General features: G+C 37.5%; 1 protein-coding gene and 1 long non-coding RNA gene across 3 annotated transcripts in view; one reads left to right on the forward strand and one right to left on the reverse strand.

The window, feature by feature from the left end:
- Nucleotides 1-20,387, forward strand: part of LOC124712161 — a 32,808-nt gene that overhangs the window by 11,675 nt on the left and 746 nt on the right. The window contains exon 2 of one of the 2 annotated variants that reach the window (XR_007005574.1): nt 20,011-20,219. This is a non-coding gene — a long non-coding RNA (uncharacterized LOC124712161). Of the gene's footprint in view, nt 1-20,010; nt 20,263-20,387 lie in introns of those variants that run through there. The other variant, XR_007005573.1, reaches the window with a different exon arrangement.
- The window catches only part of LOC124712150 (probable medium-chain specific acyl-CoA dehydrogenase, mitochondrial), an 86,367-nt gene continuing 70,993 nt past the window's right edge, over nt 5,014-20,387 (reverse strand). Inside the window, exons 8-11 of the mRNA XM_047242450.1 lie at nt 15,730-15,870; nt 13,823-13,924; nt 13,387-13,557; nt 5,014-5,462 (exon numbers count right to left, since the gene is read on the reverse strand). Coding sequence (XP_047098406.1) covers nt 5,313-5,462; nt 13,387-13,557; nt 13,823-13,924; nt 15,730-15,870 — 564 coding nt within the window. The 3' untranslated portion in view covers nt 5,014-5,312. The remainder of the gene's footprint in view (nt 5,463-13,386; nt 13,558-13,822; nt 13,925-15,729; nt 15,871-20,387) is intronic.

Below are 20,387 nucleotides of genomic sequence, written 5' to 3' on the forward strand. Positions count from 1 at the left end.
TGCATTTGATTTAAATTGGGCATCATTTAAAATGGGATTGACAGTTTCTCTGTTTTCACTGGTATATCATTGCCCTTTGTATAACCTAGCTGTTTTCATTCCGTCCAAAAGCATAGCTGTACTTTCGTTTCATTATATAGTAGGATATGATGTCTGTTCTTTCAGACATGGATGTCTGACTGTGTGTGTGTGTGTGTGTGTGTGTGTGTGTGTGTGTGTGTGTGTGTGTGTGTGTGGGGAGGGGGGGTGCCACATGGTGGCATTACGATATTTCAGCGTGGATGCACAACAGTATCTGAGCCCTTGCGAGAATACAGTTAGGCTGTGAGAAAGTAGATTAATGGTTGGGGGCAGTACTCTGTAGTGTGTAGCATAAGATGATTTGGATCACATGTGGGATGCGCTTGGATACCCAAGACATTAAAGGTGACCATTTCCAAGAAGTAGGAAACCTGAGTTTGATTTCTGGTCCAACATTAATTTTCATCTGTTGTCATTGTGTTTGCTCAATGCCCTTCTGCAGCTAAATTTCAGATATTTCTTTCGTCTTCTGTTACATTATCAGCTTTCCTAATTCCCATCTCATTTGTTAACTTCATTATTTCTCAGTCTTCTTCAGACCAGTCAACTGTTTCTCTAGATCTGATCCCTCTTGTACAGTGGACAAGTTTTCTGTCATTATAGTTTGCACCCATTGACAGAAATGTTATGCCTTGAGAAAACTACTTAATTGAATGTGATTAATGTTGATACATTATTTTTTATTATTATTATTAACATTAAAAGTTTCTGTCATTAGAAGTAACGGTTTTAAATTAACAATTGAAACCAAGACAGTTGTATATTGTGCTGTTATGTAGTGGCAGATCACACTACTTCATCCAATGTGCATCTCAGAAACAGAGTCACGAAATTTATTAAAACATTTGATAGGTCGGTAATTATTGAGACAAATGTGTACAGAAACTGTATATTTAGACAATTTTGTTAAAGTCTCGCCTACATTTTCTGTAATTAGTGGCAAGCTGAATGTAAACTGAAACACACTCAGTCATTCTCAAATTAATTTAAAATATTCAAAATAATTTATAAATTTGTTCCTGTGGCACAACATAGGAAAATACAGTGAGAAGGATTGTGTTTTTATTAGCAGTATAGCAATTGTGTAGATCTCAAACATGAAAAACCTGCTTTTTATTTATTAACTCTTGTCTACATTGTTGTATCATTTAGAACATGAAAGATCTAAATCATTTCACCCAAAATTTTGCATTTTGTAACACACATGCTGCTGAGAAGTGAGTTTGCAAGAAAATTAAAAATCAGTGTGCCAACATTACAAGCCAAGGAAACTAAATTTGCAATGGAGACAAAAAATTTTATGCAGTCACATAACAAACTAACTGAACAAAATTGGAAACTTATCATTCTATAGGAAAATATAATATGAACGCACGGTGTCTGTTCTTTCGGACATGTCTGAAAGAACAGACATCATGTGAAATCTGCAGCTGTGATACAATTATGTAAATTGAAGGTGGAGGGGAGAGAAAGGAAAGGAAAGGAATTGTCAGCTGTTTCGGAATGTTATGCAGAATCAGTGGCGTTAAGTGAAAATGTGTGTCGAACGAGGAGTCGAACCCAGGATCTCATGCATATTAGGCTGTTGCGTCAACCACTGCACCACCCAGACACAGTGTTTCTCACAACTGTGTGGATTATCTCACACGCCTCTCAGCCAACTCACATTCCCACCCAACGTCACCTATCTGCAGTCCTCATCCATGTTACTTTGAGATTCCTGCAGGTGGTCACACATAATTGTACATCCACACTGAAGTTGGCGATTCATTGCCCATCGAGGCAAATCAATTATGTAACTAATTCACCTCTATGGGCAATGAATCCACCACTACAGTGCGGATGCATAATTGTGTCCGACGTCCTGTGGAAATATCAAAGCAGCGAGCACGGAGGGCATGGATGGGGCTGCGGATAGACGGCATTAGGTGAGAACATGGGTCAGCTGAGAGATGTATGCAAGGAGCAGTGGGGAAATGACTGCTTAAATTACTCTGTACTGTTTCTTGGAACATTTTAAGTAGGCGTTTATGAGATAATTTGCATCTATTTTAAAGTAACAATGAATTCAGGGTTTTCAGAATTTCTGTTACACTCTTCCTTGTGTCAAGCAAACCTGCAGCCATTTGTGTAGCCCTTGAATGAAATTTTCACTCTGCAGCAGAATGTGTGCTGATATGATACTTCCTGGCAGATTACAACTGTGTGCTGGACCGAAACTTGAACTCAGGACCTATGCCTTTAGTAGACAAGTGCTCTGCTGACAGCTACCCAAGCACAACTCATGACCAATCCTACAGCTTCAATTCTACCAGTACGTCGCCTCCTACTTTCCGAACTTCACAGAAGCACTCCCGCGAACCACGCAGAACTAGCACTCCTGGAAGAAAGGATATTGTGGAATCAGCCACAGCCTGGAGGATGTTTCCAGAATGAAATTTTCACTCCGCAGTGGAGTGCACACTGATATGAAACTTACTAGCAGATTAAAACTGTACCAGACTGAGACACAAAGTCGGGACCTTAGTTTGAGTCTTGATCCTGCACGCAGTTTTAATCTGCCAGGAAGTTCTGTGTAGCCCTTCTTTGTACACATTCAGTCCTATTTGGTATGGGTCCCACATACTTGAGCAACATTCTAAGGCAGGATGTCTTAAATTATTTACATTCTGCCAGAACTTTCCATGACCTAGACAGACTGTTAGATTACATCACTAGTAGATTCTGCTCTTATATCAACAGATGTCATTATTGTATCACTCAACCCATTGTGTAATTTAGTTCATAAATCATGCTGATTGTTTTTTCTCCATTTAAATTAAGTAACTTTCCAGTGGACGTAATCTCTATTTTCCGTAATATATTGCCAAATCAAGACTTTAATTTTTCTCAGCTCAAAGGGATGATAATTAATGAATTTCAGTGAGCCCAAAATACTTTTATTTATGTGACTATGTGTGGAAACACTGAAATCAGTTCAATAATACAGTCATTGCAATATTATTCATGTATCACGACAGTTTAAAATTTGTGTCAGATGGTATGTGGTTTCTCACCACCAAAATATTTTCCTTCACTGGTGCTACTCTGAGTATACCCATGGAGAACCTCTGATTGTAGTGTTCAGAAAAATAAGAGGGAAACATTTGTGATACTGAAAGTTTGAGTTCAAACCTTTATAACAACAATGAAAGGTAAAAGTAAAGGTAAATACTACCACAAATTAGTCCTTAGGCTTGTTCCAAGTGTCTGACTGTTTCCTGCAAGACAGTGCAAAGAATGATGTAGCCCATCTCTCCAGCCATTGTTTCCTGGTAGATGAATTCTGATGATGCTGCTGCTTCTTTATTTAAGCAGCTCCTTATTTGGCCAGACGAGGCTGGTACTGGGAATCAGATCCAGATCTTACACATGACTATTCATAAAAAGCAGACGATCCATGTTTGTACTCCAATCTTGCACAATCAATAAACTTTTATTTATCCTCAGTAATAATGAAAGTGAGAGTCGCTTCTTAATATACTGGGTGGAGGAGGGAAAAACCATGAAATTCCATGTTCAAGATTAATTCAGTTTAGTGATGAAAGCAATCCTCTGTGTAATAGCCAATTACAAAGTCCTACAGCCCAGTCAATGCAGTGATGTGATTCCCTGTAGAATTTTGAATATGATGCAAAAGAAAGTTTCAAATTGCTAGGACTAACAGTTAGGTATAAGGTAAAACATGAAAGGAACTAACTCTAAAGAAACTTTACCAATTGGAAAAACAATAATTAATTTAACTGTGTAGAACTAGTTTATTGGTGGGAGGTGGAGAGAGAGAGAGAGAGAGAGAGAGAGAAAACAGGTAGAAACTGTAAGACAATAAAAATGCACTACAGTGCAGTTTTTGGAAGCACTGGCAACACAAAGCAAAGATAGAGGTGGTTGGTTGAACCGCAGAAGAACAGATGGAAGAGTACATCAAAGAGTTTAATTCATTAACCATTTTCAAGGCACTTACCTCTTCCAACAAACTGCCACATTTCCATCAGTTCGTACATTTCCATTGCAGTTCAGTTGCTTGCCTTAAAATTAATGTTCGTGTTTGATTACCTGAAGTGACTTATGGTAGAAGTTTGAACATTGAACATTATGAAGCTGTATTACTTTGTTATATATATTTCATATTTATATAACAATCATTACAGAAACAATACCATGTAACCAACTTTTCCAGATGTAAGTCAGTTGCCATACTTGACTTTTCAAACTTGCTGTTGGTGAACACTCAATTCTTTACTGGGAAAATGAAGCTGAAAAGATACTATATTAAGTCAAATAAGATGAAAAAGGTGTAAATTCTTTGTAATGGGGGAGGGGGGGGGGGGGGGGGGGGGGAGGGGGGGGAGGGGGGGGAAGGGGGGGGGTGATGGTGGTGGAGAGGAGAAATACAACATAACTAGAACACCAGGAGCTCCACAAGATTGTTTACAGATAATGCTGTTATCTTTTGGGATGTTGCAACAGCAGAAGACTGTAGTGAAATGCAGGAAAACCTACAAGTGTCGACAATTAGGGCAGTGGCAGTCAGCTGACACTCACTGTCAATAATAATTTCCAGTTCCATAAGCTACTTTCAAGTCCACAAAAATTTATTTCTTGATGAATAAGATCAACTTTTGAAATGCTGTCCATTTCCATCAACTGAAACCTTGACTCCAGCACAGAAGTATAGGTAACAATGTACTGAGACTGCATGTAGCTTTGCATCTGTTCAGCAAAGACACAGAGAGAGTTAAATGGTATTGCTTCTTTAAAAACTGTATAACCTTCTAAACCTATTTGCTGTTCCCTTCGCATACTGCAAGTGTTTTCTCTATTTGGTTAGCATTTTAATTTTGACTAATTTAAGAAGGGTAATGTATTAGAATCTCATGTACAACACAGAAGTATAAAAATATAAATTTTCTTTAATAACAAGTGTGTTTCAAATACATGCAACAATGCTGTGAAAGAGATTCGGGTTACTGCAACTACCAAAATTGTTGCTAAAGTTAAGTGAAGTTTGAAGGGGCAGACACCATACTGATTGCAAATGATCACAGAACAGAGGCAAGAAACAATGTATCATGTTTTTCATTAGCACCTAGTTACACTTATGACTGTCTTTGAGACAGCCTAAAATTACAATGTTTCACATTTTTTACATGTGATTTCACTTTTAATACTTCTCAGATTCACATACAGTCTCAGGCAGATGTTTTTGCCTTCTCAAAAATATTTCTGGAAACAATCAGGCGCTGAATTTGTGCTGTACCTTCATAAATTTGATATATCTTTGCATCACGCATTAATTTTTCAACAGGATATTCACTGTTGAAGCCATTACCACCAAATATCTGCAAAAAAAAAAAATAAAGACTGTTTAAAGTCAAGGTCAGACAAAGGAGCTACAATTATTTTAGAATATTTCTTTAGAAAAATTGTGTGCCTTAACCCCTCTTTTGCTATCTTGGCAGGTTTGATACAGATTATGCTGATATTCTTCTTTTAGTTTAAGGATACAAACTACAGATATTTTCATTGGACAACCTGACCGACAACCTGCTGCTGTATGATACTGTTAGTATTTTGGTTTTTGAAATGGACAAGATTGTTACACACAGCCTTCCTGTAATTTATGTGCTGTGTTGCCTATCTACCCAAGCTGAGATGACTACTAAGACAGGCAAAATATCTTCAAATTATGCTATCTAATTTTTGGTTCATCAAGAACAATTGCACCTCCAGATAAAGTAGAAATTATTAACACAAAGTCTTCCCATGTCAATGTACAAAACCCAGTGAACTTTAAAAATTTTTCTTTTTCCCTCTTAATCGTGAGGCTGCAGTTCGCTTTCTGAATCACCTCAAAATAAAAACCTTCGATCCATGAGGCAAATTAGAGATTTTGAATCTACCAGTACCTTAGTTTGCAGCATCTTTTTTCCTCAAGATTTGTCTCTCTTCGTGGGCTTGCTGTCACTAGCATCTAGTTGACTTCAGACAATGATTTTAAATTAAATAAATGGTCCATGTGACAGAGAAAACACTATGAAATCCAGCAGAGTAATGGTTGTGCTGGTTCTCTGAATATTTGTTGTGGCTAAAAGTAATACACCTAGAATGCAATTGATCATTCCTCCAAAATTTTATGGAACAAATATTAGAATGGCTTGCAAAAAATTCAGGTCTATGTGCAAATCCAGATATAATACACAGTCCTAATCATTCATGGATGTTCATTCCCATAAATTTGAATGACCACTGCCCTAACATGATATAAAATGCTGAACATTCCGTCACCAGAATACTGATGTATTAATAAACCTGCATATTCAACTCTGTCAAAACTTTGTTATGTCAGAAATGTACCTAGCTTCACACCTCTTTGAAATAAAGAGAATGTTGATGTGCTGTTAGCAACAAAACTGAAGCTGTCAAGCTGTGACTTTGTAAGAACCTTTGGTTATACACAAAGTAAGAAAACAGCCAAGGCAATAGAACTGTCACTCGACATCCACATGGACTAAAACAAAGGGTGATACTGAAGACTAAAATATAGGATGTTTAAGGAGAAATAATACATATTTTAGGTGGTGGTAGATAGATTAAGTCAGATAAAACATTCATGTGACCAGTTTTTGTAGATTATAGAGAAGAATTGTCCCTCCAGCTGCTAATGGGTTTATTTATTAATTCTCTTTCTTGTTTTGAGGTTAAAGTTGTGAAGTTGTACATGAGTTTACGTAACTCCATTTTCAACAGTGATTGTGAATTGTGGGCTTATTCTACTGTATATTTACATGTACTGAGTATATTGATATGGTATTTATGTGGGGGTTTTGAAATGGAAGTGCTGCTTGTAGAGAATACAGTAGACGATTCCTAACTTTAGAGTACTTGTGTTTTCATTCAACTGCACGAGACTGTGGCAGTGCCCATCAGTCATATTTCAACTGAACGTGCAAATCAACAGTGTGTGGATGAAGTGAAAATAAAGCTGTCATTGGTCTGAAGATTGTTTTGAGCACCACAGTGCTTGACTAGGCATGGTCCAGCTGGTATGCTGTTGCCTTCCTACGACCTTCGAACTGACTTAACCCAGCCAGTGACATAGGGACCTACAGTTTAATGCAATTCTGAACCAGTGTGTTACTCTTGCACTTTTCATATCAACAAACACTGCCAGATGTGAAAGAAGTATTAAGTGACAAATATAAAGCCTAGGATTGAATGGTGATTGAATCAGAGATCTTTGGATTTACAGTTGGGCACTTTACCAACTGAGCCATCAAGATCATCTTAAAAGACATTATTCAGCTGGTAGAACATAAACCTTCAACAAGAACATACAGAATTTCCACTTGTATCATGGTGTCACGAACAAGAATAAGGCTGACACTTTGTATTCACAGGCTCTATCCATAACATTTATAGTGGAATCAACACTTGTAATTCACATCAGTGATATGACTAACAATTCTCTGAATGTGTCATGCATTATTACAATCAGTTGAAGTTACTGCATCATACTGCAGCACTATGTTACCTCAACTTTCTTGAAAAATGAGTTTCCAGCATTCTTGGAAAAGGTTCCTTTGGCTAAAGGATGTAAATCAGGTGACATCATCTAAACCTAGCATTCCTTGAAAGATGGCTTAGCAGAAACAATCACATTTCTTGACTATCAAGGTCCCCCAGATTCTACCCCTTATGCATTTTTGCCAGTGGTAACAGTTGAAAGATGAAGTCTACAAAGAAAAAGGAAACACAAGAGGAGCATTGATATGGATAATGCTACGCCCATAAGACGTTGCCAAGATAACCTCAGACAAACTAGGAGGGCGAGTCAAATGAAAACCTTAAATTTGTAGTAACAAATCGAAATTTCGCGCCGTTATCGTGGAAGTTTGTAAGCGTGCTACAAACAGCGTGCAGAATGGCCTGTAGGTGGCAGCATAATATAGATGCACACATACCGTTCGCAGTATCAGTATAAAAATGGCCGCCACACATGCAACTTGCACCAGCGAAGAACAGCGTTCTGTTATTCGGTTTTTGCATAGTGAAGGTGTGAAATCTACTGAAATTCATCGAAGAATGAAGGTTCAGTACGGTGATGCACGTTTGTCACAGCAGCAAGACTACGAATGGAGTATGAAGTTCACAAATGGTGTGACTTCAGTGGAAGATGCTCCTCTTCCAGATCAGGCACGAGTTATGATTCCACAGAACATTGCAGCATGTTTACAGATTAGTCATGGGTCAGCACACCACATTGTGCATGATGTGCTCCAGTTTCACAAAGTGTCTGCAAGATGGGTGTCACGACACCTCACTCCTGAAATGAGGGAACGACATGTTGATGCTTGTGAAGAACTTCTTCGGCACTTTGAACGAAAAGGTGATGGCTTCCTTGCAAGAATCGTTACTGAGGACGAAACCTGGGTTCACTTCCACCAACTGGAAACAAAGACAGCGAGCAAGGAATGGCGCCTTTCCTCATCCAAAGAAGTTTCGAACAGAACCGTCAGCAGGGAAGGTTATGCTGACACTCTTTTGGGACGAAAAATGCATCATTTTGGAGCATTCCATGCCTAGAGGGACCACTGTCATCAGTGCATCTACACAGACCTCCTAAAAAATCATCTGCAGCCTGCAATCAAATCAAAGCGATGTGGATTGCTGTCAGCAGGTGTCCTTTTGCAACATGACAATGCAAGGTCCCACACTGCCCGACAACAGTCGCAACAATCACAGACCTGCATTTTGAGTGTCTTCCTCATCTACCATACTCACCAGACCTTGCCCCCAAGTGATTTCCATATGTTTGGACCACTCAAAGACACAATGGGAGGAAAGAAGTTCCTTTCTGATGAAGAGGTACGCCATGCAGTGCATGAATGGTTGCGGCCATGCAGTGCATGAATGGTTGCGCGGACTACCTAAAGATTTTTTTTCTAAAAGAATTTATGCACTTTGTAAGCACTGGAGGAGATTATGTTGAAAAGTGATACCGCTTTGTACCACTTCTGCACAATAAATAATGTTTAAAAAAATGTAAGGTTTTCATTTGACTCACCCTCGTACAAGTGGTATTTCCAAGAGAATTCAAATGTGCATTCAACTCTGAAGTGGAATTCATGAAAAGGAGCTCTAAACTTAATCACTTGGTTTGTTTAATAGTGCATGCAAGTATGTATTTGGGTTACATCCTAACACCTGCATGTTACACAGAATGTTTCATTCGTATTATTCTACCGAGCGAGGTGGCGCAGTGGTTAGCACACTGGACTCGCATTCGGGAGGACGACGGTTCAATCCCGTCTCCGGCCATCCTGATTTAGGTTTTCCGTGATTTCCCTAAATCGCTTCAGGCAAATGCCGGGATGGTTCCTTTGAAAGGGCACGGCCGATTTCCTTCCACATCCTTCCCTCATCCGAGCTTGCGCTCCGTCTCTAATGACCTCGTTGTCGACGGGACGTTAAACACTAATCTCCTCCCCCCCCCCCCCCCCCCGTATTATTCTATACTACTACCCCCCAAAATATTTACTATTTCTCCCGGAGCACCCTGTATATTGAATTCTGACACTGTTTTTTACTGCAAAGACTGACAAACTGCCTGAGTAGATTACTGCTAGAAAGCACTGTAATGTTGTTTAAAGAAGGTACAGTAGCAAGTCAAGTGCTAAGGAAAGAATCACATCTTGAATTGATTCAAGAAGTATCCACTAAATAGAACTCCATGTTCTATATGGTTGAAAAGGTTTTACAACTGTGTCCAGTGAATAATAATGCTAGTGCACCACCCATGCTAATAGCCACAGGTACTGTATATGTCGAATGGTTGTGATGTTCTGTGGCCTACAGAAGTGGATACTTGTGGAACTTGTATAAGGAAAGTACATTGCAAGCAGTAAAGTAAGACCAATAACTGCAGCAGTTATGTTGAATATCACATATCTAGTATGCAACCATTACCGACTATTGGAGAGAACTTTAAGAGCAACGTCAGAACAGAAATTACAAAGTTATAGCTATCAACTGAAAACATTAATCCAGTAGTCATGTCAGTGTAGTTCAATTCTTTCAAGATGATTTAGCATATCTAAAAGCATAAATAACCATCAAGGATTTGCTTGCAGCTGTTGAAATGACTGTCAGTGAAGATGGGCAACATACTGAAACCTCAGAGGAAAACAGAGAAACCAAATTTGATTTATGGAATGATCATAAAGGACCACAAGAAATGAATAATTTGCAAACTAGAACAGGAACAGACCTATCACTGCAGTTCAGATTGTTTCATCGTGACCTGAAAAATCACCTTCTGGATTTTACACTGGATCCAATCACATCATTGGTATTACCTATCCCCTGCCACAAAAAAGCACTTAAATATCTGAGATGTATAGCCACATCAGCTTCTGAGAGTAGGATGTACTCTGTAAACAACACAATGGACTGGGGGGGAATCTTTTCTCAGAAATGTTATTTTTATAGTCTGCAGACAAAAAATGTGGGATTTGTGTTAATTATTACTGTATTTATTGATTATTAATAAATGTGTTAGATGTATTTGTGTATAACTTTTTACACCATTTATTGTTTAACACTGATGTTTTGAGACTTATTAGCTGTCATGAAATTGAAATCAACACTGATGATTTGCCATCCCTAGTACAGATGCAAATCTAGTTTTTGTCCTTTTGTCAATTTTGAAAGATTTGCTGATATCTACAGGTGGCTTGTATTACTGGAGGGCGAAGTACTTTGATCAATGGTACAACAAGAATAGGTAAATACGTAACTGGTGGTGGAAGGTTCCACCGAGAGAGAGAGAGAGAGAGAGAGAGAGAGAGAGAGAGAGAGAGAGAGAGAGAGAGACAAATTTGAATCTTGGTGGGAGGGGTGCAGTTTCATCACCAGTATTTGACCAAAAGCAAAAGAGTGTCACAGGCAATTAATGTTTGACTGACTACACTGACATTACAGGTTAACTCCAAACCATGACAAAGTCTCTCATGGAAGGAGGAATACTACTGACACTCATGACACAACTTTATGAGGAGAACAGTAAGCTCTACATACCTCTTGCTACTATTCTAGAGCAACACCATGAAGATGCCTGGTTTTAACCTCAATTAGTTTCCTTTAACATTCATAACTACACTACACAAGCATAGTGACATTCATTTCTCAACCAACATACCATGCTAAAAAAGGAATATATCCATGACAAATCACAAGTCAGGTAGCAGTCTGTTGAGTGCAAACTGGCAATTTAGTTACTGGTACCTAAGTGTGCATGGAAGAGAGAACTGTAATGAACACACCAACACTCAGTCTAGTTCGATTTTTACTCATGGCTGTATGGTACATTTTCTGGGCAGAGCTGACACTAAAGTGCAGTGAAGTATAATGGGTGAGCTGTTACAGGCCAAATTATGGCACACCAAGCCTTATTTGTCATTAAATGTAGCACACTTGTGTTAACCACTAGTCCTTTTCATAAGAGGAGCTGATATCTGTCACGAATAGTCCAGCTTACTGATCCCTGATATTCCACTATTGAGAAGTGCTGCTGTGCCATGGATCAATAGCAAATCCAGAGGCTTTGTTCCAATGTAACACATGTCAGATTTTGGATGATGTTATTCATGACACAGACAATCTTTTTTTTCTTTTTTAAGCTACATTATAATTTTGTTAACGATATTTGGAGTTTTTACAGTGAATCATATGTTTATCACAACAAATTATGAATATTTCCCTCTAATGTCCTTCCTTGTCCAAATGGATGGCATGTAATTAAATGGGGTTTTGCTATCAAAGAAATCATCATTATTTTCAACCTTTGCCTGTAGTTAATTGATTTTTGCTGAAATTAGCAATCCAAAACCTTTAAAATTTGTCTTAAGAAATTAAACGAATAAGAAACATTACATAAAACATGACGCCGCAGGGTGGACAATGGACTCATGTCCACAACGAAACTATCAATGCAGCTATTCTCAGTTACAATCTACAATAATTTTGTAAATCACCAAGTAAATGGGAGCATGGAATCTTCGATATAGTTACATATAATTACTAGGCACAGGGAGAAAAAACTTTGCACTTTTTGTTGATTTTGATGTTATTTGGCAATTCTGATGCTATTTTTTGGCAATTTTTGTATTAATGCAATGGTTTATTTTTGAAGTACCGTAACTTCCTTTCATTTTTCTTATTTTTTCAGCAGTTTGTTGAAAATGACAATATGCCAATAAATTACATTATGTTTATTCACACCACAGATCACATTTATTTACATTATTAAAAAAGAAACAAATTATACCCATTAAATCTAGTCAGTTAAAGAGTCAATCAAAGAACAGGACACATGACACCATGCAAATGGCTTCCTGCTATTTTTTTCTTTTTTAACAGATCTCTGAGAACTTTTATTTCAATTGCAATATTATTTTTACTGTTTTACGAATTATGTTAGTGATTGCATCATGATCTGTTGCATAGACTGGGGCCTAGTTTAGGCTGAAAGGTGACCAGACACACTGTTGAGAGAATTGGAGAGACTTCCGTATTTGATGCTTTTCATATTTTCACTTTTGTACTATGAAAATATGTAGTTTAACTCATGCACCACATTAAGACCTCTCAAAAACATGTAATTTTTTATGATAGTTTGCCCAAACTGGGAAATGTGACTAAAACTGTTACTGAAATGGAGGTCGTTGGAAGTAGGATATTTTCGTTTAACTTCACATCTAGAATTGTTGGGTCCAATGACAATCTCCTGTGGACCACAAAAAGCCATAGTTCATAATGCAGGAAATGAACATCTATTTTAACATTATGCTCAGTGATGGAAAAAATAGAGTCAAAATTCAATTTTATCATTCAATAACGTATCAGTTACACATATTAGCAAACAGTCACCCTCGGAATTACAACATTTTTACATGGGAACAGGGAAAATGCCCAAGTCCACAGTGTTTCATAAAAACAGCTAATTTCATATTATTCAACATTTTTACACGGCAACAGGGAAAAGGGCAGTGTTCACAGCATTTCACAAAAACAGCTACTTTTATGTTACATCTCTAAAAATTTCAGATTTTACAGTATTATTCTTCATCATTCATGCAAAATTTTCTTGTGTCTAATAATTAAGTGAACAGCAACTCTCATCCTCATAACCAAGTTGGTTTCCTACCCCAGTAACTGAATATCTCGAAACATTAATTCCCCAAAAAGCCCAAGTCTAAAACGTACCTGAACAGCATCAGTGGCACACTTGTTTGCAACATCAGCAGCATAAGCTTTGGCAATGGAAGCATGGTAAGAATTTCGACGCCCTTGATCAGCTTCCCAAGCAGAACGCATCCATGCCAGACGAGCAGTTTCTACTCCAATGGCCATATCAGCCAACATGAATGCTACAGCCTACAACAAAAAGAACTGACACTACAAATACTGAATTACCACTAAAGAATGAAACCACTGAAGTTTGGAGAAATATCAGACATACAGAGATACTTTGAGAATCATTCTGAACTTTGCTGTAAATGAGAACTTTTTTGAATCTTTTTAATAATTGTCAGAAATTCAAATCTTGGGCAATGAGAGAAATACAATGTTTATATGAATAACAGTGCATGGATGTCTAAACAGAACAATGCTCAATATCTTTTCTGAGTTTTCTTCTTACCTGGTGTTGTGCTATGGGTACACCAAATGTTTTCCTTTCCATTGCATATTTTGTAGCTTCATCTAGTGCTCTCTGTGCCAGTCCAACTGCACCTGCTGCAACCTAGAACACAATAATAAGTGCCTTTTATTAGCCACCGGAAATAGTCAAGGTGAGGTGGTTCTAGTCGGCCACTTAGTCACAAATTAATATCTTCAACCATATGTATTTCTGCATTCTTAGACAGTCAAATGGAATTTGTCAATAAGATCCCTCCATCATGATTGTGTTCTTGGCATCCTCTCACTACATGCATACTCTGCACCACTTAACAACATTACAGGACTACATTTCCAATAGACTAAGTGTCTCCATATATCGAATTTGGAGAAGAAAGAGTGTATTCTGAGTAGTATGTTGTCTTTGATAAGAGAGCATATTTTCACGGCTTTCATCTTCCATACAATCTGAAGGAAGAAAAAGAGGAATGACCTAAGATTACATTCAAAAGTTCATACAACATAAAAAATTAACAAAATTCAAGTTAGTTTGCAGAGACCGAGAAAGATTTGAGAAGATAGTGGACGGCAAAAAATGTATGTTGGGGGTTTGCCTGGGATAGGGGCAGTGGGGGAGGGGGGGGGGGCAGGACTGACTCTGAATTAGGGATCTGTCTTCATCAAACAACTGTGTTAATAAAATATTTTTTGTCTACACTAGTTCCATTACATAATATTCCTGGAATGAAACACACATTTTAATTCAGAGAACACAGCATTCAAACTGTGTTTTTCTAACCAGTGTATGTTCCCTCAGTTAATAATATCTGCCTTACATTTCAGGCCACTATGTTTAGACACAAATCTCAAAACGCTAGCTTTTTTCAAAAGAGGTTTTTGGGAATGCCTTTGTAGAACTGAAGCTAATTTATAGCTGGTTCCGTAAGAAATGTGTCAGCATCTAGGGGAACCTCTATATATATAAAGACTGTATTTAAGTAGGAAACAACTATACTTGCTGTTTCCAGATGTCAAAGGAGTTTGATCACTATTAGTGACCTGCCATCTAACAACAGGAATTTACTGGAAATTGATGTATGGTGCACATCATCTACAGTAATGCGGGACACCTAATGAGCACTGTGAGCAGCAGAGCAAATGGCCACTGGTTTGTTTGATGTCTGTGAGAGCATAAAGGAAGTGCTGAAGTATCTGAAGAGGCAAAGTCATCCAAAATAGTGTTTACTATCTTACAAATACATACTCCAGAAAATATAAGAAATGTCTTTTATGATGGAAACTGTTCAGAAGGCACTGATGATAAAAGACCCAGTACTTTGTCACAAACAGCCCAGATCCGAAAGGGAATATTAAAGGAAAAAATTAACTCACAATATGGTACAGTAGTAGGTGATTAGCAGAGCAGAGATCATGTAGATTACATTTTACCAGGTAGTATTACATTACTCAGAATATTGGACAATTTATTATGCTAATTTCACAAACTACTACTTATGGCACTTACGTATTAAAACACACAAGCAAGTTTTTGTTGCATAAAAGTGTGTAATAAGGATAATATATGTTATCTAGCTCTTTAATTTAAATAGTTGGTGATACTGACAACAGTCTCAATATATTTACTCCCTTATTAGTGTTGTCAACAATCACCATTCAAGAAAAACAGTAACATTTAGAAATATAATGCCAGAAGGAGCAATGAGTTATATTATCTGTCATTCAGCCTTGGTGTGGCACAGAAAGGGATAAGATACTCAGCATTAAAATTGTTACTCCATGGAAGTATTTCTGAATGTTGTGTGTGTGTGTGTGTGTGTGTGTGTGTGTGTGTGTAGGATGAGAGAGTGAGTGAAGGAGGGAGGGGGAGGGGACGGAGAGAGAAAACAGAAATGACACAGAGAAACTTACTGGTGGGCGTGTCTTGTCAAATGCTCCCATAGCAATTTTAAATCCAGCACCCTCAGCAATAAGGACATTCTCCTTCGGTACTCTGACATCTTCAAATGTGATTCCTCTCGTATCAGAACATCTCTGACCCATATTTATTTCCTGTAAAAGCAAAATTAAAAAAAAAAAATAATAAATAAATAAATATTTTGTACTGTCATTTAATCCAGCTCAAAGTACAAGAATTATTATTAAAGTGAAATAAAATTAAAAAATCTCAGTTTGCTATCAGTAAATGAGTTCTGTTTTCTGTATTACTTTTGTAACTTGAATGTTCATCTTATTTCAAGACCTAGAAATTACATTATTTCATCAGCTGCTATGCTCATCTGTGATTTTCTTTGCCCATGAGATCAGTTTTTAAAATGAATAAAATACTTAAATTTTAGTTTCATTTAGCTTTAATTGTGTTTCACAATCAGTGGCCTCATTTAGAGGAATGAATATAGTATGAACCAAAACAAGACAAAAATGTTCAGCAAATATGGATTCTAAAATTCGTACCATACCTTATGAGCTATGAGCACTCGTTCATCATCACTATTGTAAAACACATTTCTCCTACTGTGAGCTCTTTGCTTTACAAACTACCCACAGAATTGAGAAAACAAATGACGACACATTCTTCTGTTAGGCTGGTATTACACTATCAGATTTCTTTGTCAAAGATTTGATCAAAGATGTGATCAAATATTCCGTCAAATATATTTGACAAAGATCTTTGACGTAGCGCTAGAAGGGGGTCGTCATATTTTTTGTCAAAGTTCAAGATGGCTGATAACAACAACTTGTTATTAACCACAGCAGTTGCATGTACCACAATTGCACTGTGTGTACATGCGGAAGAGAAGTGGGTGAGAAAAAAAAAAAAAAAAAAAAAAAGGAAACATACTTGGGTGAAGCCGTGGGTTTTACGACGACACGATAAAAGCATTCAACAAAACTTGTTACGTGAGCTTATAGTGGAGGACGTCAAGTCGTACATCAATTACTTAAGAATGGATGAGCATACATTTCTGTATGTGCTCAGTGAAGTGTATCCTCATATCACAAAACACAATATTGACTTAAGAACTGCTACATCTGCAGAAGACAGGCTCACTGTAACACTCCAATTCCTTGCTACAGGAGAGGGTTGGGTTAGGTCTCCAATCTTCTTAATCTATTTTTGTATTCAGGGTGCCTCACATTGTAAAGCGCCTCATCAGCTTCATACATCTCTATTAATTTTGTAGTTGTCAGCACACACCAATTGTATTTACCGTCAATGTTTATAAAAACACTACAGATGACAGAACGCTGCAGCGATGCTAGCGCTCCATGTGGTAACATGTCAGATTGCAGTGAACAGAAGACAAGCGACTTCTTTGATCAAATATACAGCGAGGCCCTAGATTTGATCAAATATTGGATGACATTTGACAAAGTTCCCTATTACACCATCAAATAGCTTTTACAAAGATTTTTGACAAAGAAATTTGATAGTGTAATAAGCCTTACTGTCCAAGGATACTGCTATAACTGAATCTGACAGCGATCAGGAATTGTCACAGCTGTCAGAGATTTACCATTACTCAAGGCCATCACCCACCGCTGTGTTGCGATCAATGACAGTTCACAGCAAGTGGTGCTGTTAGCAGACGCTATTCCCGTAAAACACACACCATGTCACATGATGGGTCCCCCCCCTCCCCCAAATTGCTGGCTGCTTTTAATGGCACTCCCCAGCCTGGAGCAGTCACTTCTACTGGGAAAACCCCTATAGAAACATTCATACACTAGCTTGTTATATTACGACAGTTGGCTATGTTTTTGGGCTTTCATGGACTTTGTTTTAGATGGTTGTATTAACAATGTGCCAAGTCAGTCCTCCATGTACTTGGTTTAATCATATGCATAAGTTTTGTGTGTGTGAGAAATTCAATAAATTGTGTTTGTGACTGTGCTGGAGATGTGATTCATGCATTATGGAGCTACCAGCCCATTTTATCCAGAATGTCCAAGAACACCTCACAAAGACATTTAATGGGAAATGGACTGATCAAGGTGGTCTAATACAATGGCCAGCTTGTTCATACAATCTTAACCTCTTGGATCTTTGATTGTGGGGACACTTGAAACCTTTGGTGTATGAAAGTCCCATTAATGATTTAGTACAAATGCTACAGGTACACATCAGCAATGCCTGCCAGTGTATCCATGACCAACCTGGAGTCTTTCAGGGAGTATGCCTAACTACAAATGGACACCGTACTGCACATCTCCTTTCATGATGGGTCATAAGTGCAGACTGTAGGTAATAGCAAGCAGATTACGTAAGAAGCTCTGCTGTTTCACAGTAACAGAGCAATGTGCTCTGATTTGTTTACTGCATTCTTTGCACTGTTTGTTACAGCAAAGAGCATTCAAGTAAAAGAAATGTTTCACAGTACATGAACAAGTGCTCACATCTCCTAAGGTAGTCATTTCAGAGCTTATGTTTACTGGATATTTCTTTGTTATTTTGGTCCATATTATCACCTCTCAAATATTGGAATGGTTTGTGAAAGCCATGCATTTTGAAAGTTTTTATAATTTTCCATACCTTTGAACCTTATTTCATTTACTATTTTTCGTTATCATCATTTAATATATACTGTGTTGGATAGGTTCCTGAGTTTGTAACACTTCACTACATCAGTGCACCTTTGTATGCACAACTGAATGTTTATGATGCCTTGAAAGACCACCAGGTATACAAATATTTCTATTCTGCCATGTGACCTTATGAACAGCAAAATATATGACAAATGGTACATAAAAAGAATGAAATATATCACAGGGAATAGATCCAACATAGCATGTATTGAACACTGATAATTGAAACCGTACATGACATTGTTTAGGCTTAAGAAAAAGAAAAAATTAAGAAAGTTGCTAACTGTGATGAACTGGGAGAAATGCAAAAAGACTAACAGTTTGCTGGCAATTTAAAATGTCCCATCTCTCTCTATATTTTATTAGGAGCAGGAAATGGTAAAAAAATAATGATTACCTGAACTCATCAGGAGAACGTATAATTTTATAACCAATATGATATGTAATCTTTAGTTCATGTTCTATACAGCATTAATCATCACTTATATTGCAACAAAATATGGCATCTATTGCAAAAGATTAAGCAAGTGTTTATCCTCCATATGCCAATATTCAAATTTTCTGGCCTTGAGAAACAAGTACAAGTAGAATTTGTTTAAAATAATGTATAATTTACAGAGATCCATAAATGTCTACTCATGTTTGAGAGTAAAGAGAAGACAATTCTCTCCCATGAAAATTAAAATAATTGCTTTACCTGTGCCATAGAAACATTTGAGAAGTCACATCTCGTCTGCTTTGCCAACCCTATGAATGCGTCACATTCATTAATTTTCTTTTTTTTTTTGGTACAGAGTGTTTCAAAAAGATTCATACAGTTTCACAAGACCATCTTTCACTCAAATGGATAAATTTTAACTTATGCATTGAAATAAAGATTGCCAAGAGGTCATTAGTAAATTGCATGGGGGGGGGGGGGGGTGTCTGCTGTGACTAACCTGCTTGCTCATTCATTACATAATGTGCAATTAGTAGAGACTGCAACAACTCAGTACAGTTTTCACCAAGAGTATGGCACCGCACATTCTACAGCTTAAAACCTTCGAAGAAAGCACCAGCACTATCAAGACAATGGCTGTTTATGTAAGATGAAATCCAAAATCTCCACACATTCTCACTCAAGAAGTATAGTGCATTTAAAAGTTTTGCATATAACCTGCAAAAGTCAACTTGCTGTGCAAGCCAAGGGTTGGCCACCCCTCATGTGCGCATGACTAGTGTGCTTTTTGGTGATAATTGTGATTCAGACTATTCAAGCCCTCCATGATGGCAATAAACAACCATGTGTGGAGTGCCTTCTGAATTCATGTTAGGTATGATGGAAGATAACAGTTTATTTTCACATTCTTTGTTCAATGATGAGGCTATGTTCCATTTAAGTCAAAAAGTGAACCACCATCACAGTGTAACAATATGAGAAAAACAACAATCACCTATGATTTTTGAGAATGACAGAGACTCTCCAAAGCTTCATTTATTCTGAGCTGACACAAGATTTACAGTCTGTCTTTTGTGGAAACAATGGTTACAGGGATACCTGATTATGTTGTAGATCTGGTTTTTCTGCAATTGTAAAAACAGGCTGAACATTTCATTTTTCCACAGGATGGAGCACCACTGCACTGGCACCATCTTGTAAGAGTATTTCATCGTCCTACATGCTTCCCCTTCCAACATCTTTGGGTGAACTACGACGCCACATAGCAGAATCAGTGAATGCAGTAAATCTAGACATATACATAAAGTAAAGAATTTGTTTATCAGCTGGATGCTTTTCATGCATCAGGTGGAGGGCACACTGGAATTTATGAAAAGTAAATGAAAACTTCAATTCTAAATATAATTTTGAGAAAGTAACAAGTATGTATATGAAGGAGGTACCTATGTACATTGGATGGTTATTTTGAAAATAAAAACTTGTTCTACATGTAAATTAAAATTTTCCCCAAATTTCTGTCTTCATCTGAGTAGAAAATAAATGC

The sequence above is a fragment of the Schistocerca piceifrons genome, chromosome 1, assembly GCF_021461385.2.
Source record: "Schistocerca piceifrons isolate TAMUIC-IGC-003096 chromosome 1, iqSchPice1.1, whole genome shotgun sequence".
NCBI lineage: Eukaryota > Metazoa > Arthropoda > Insecta > Orthoptera > Acrididae > Schistocerca > Schistocerca piceifrons.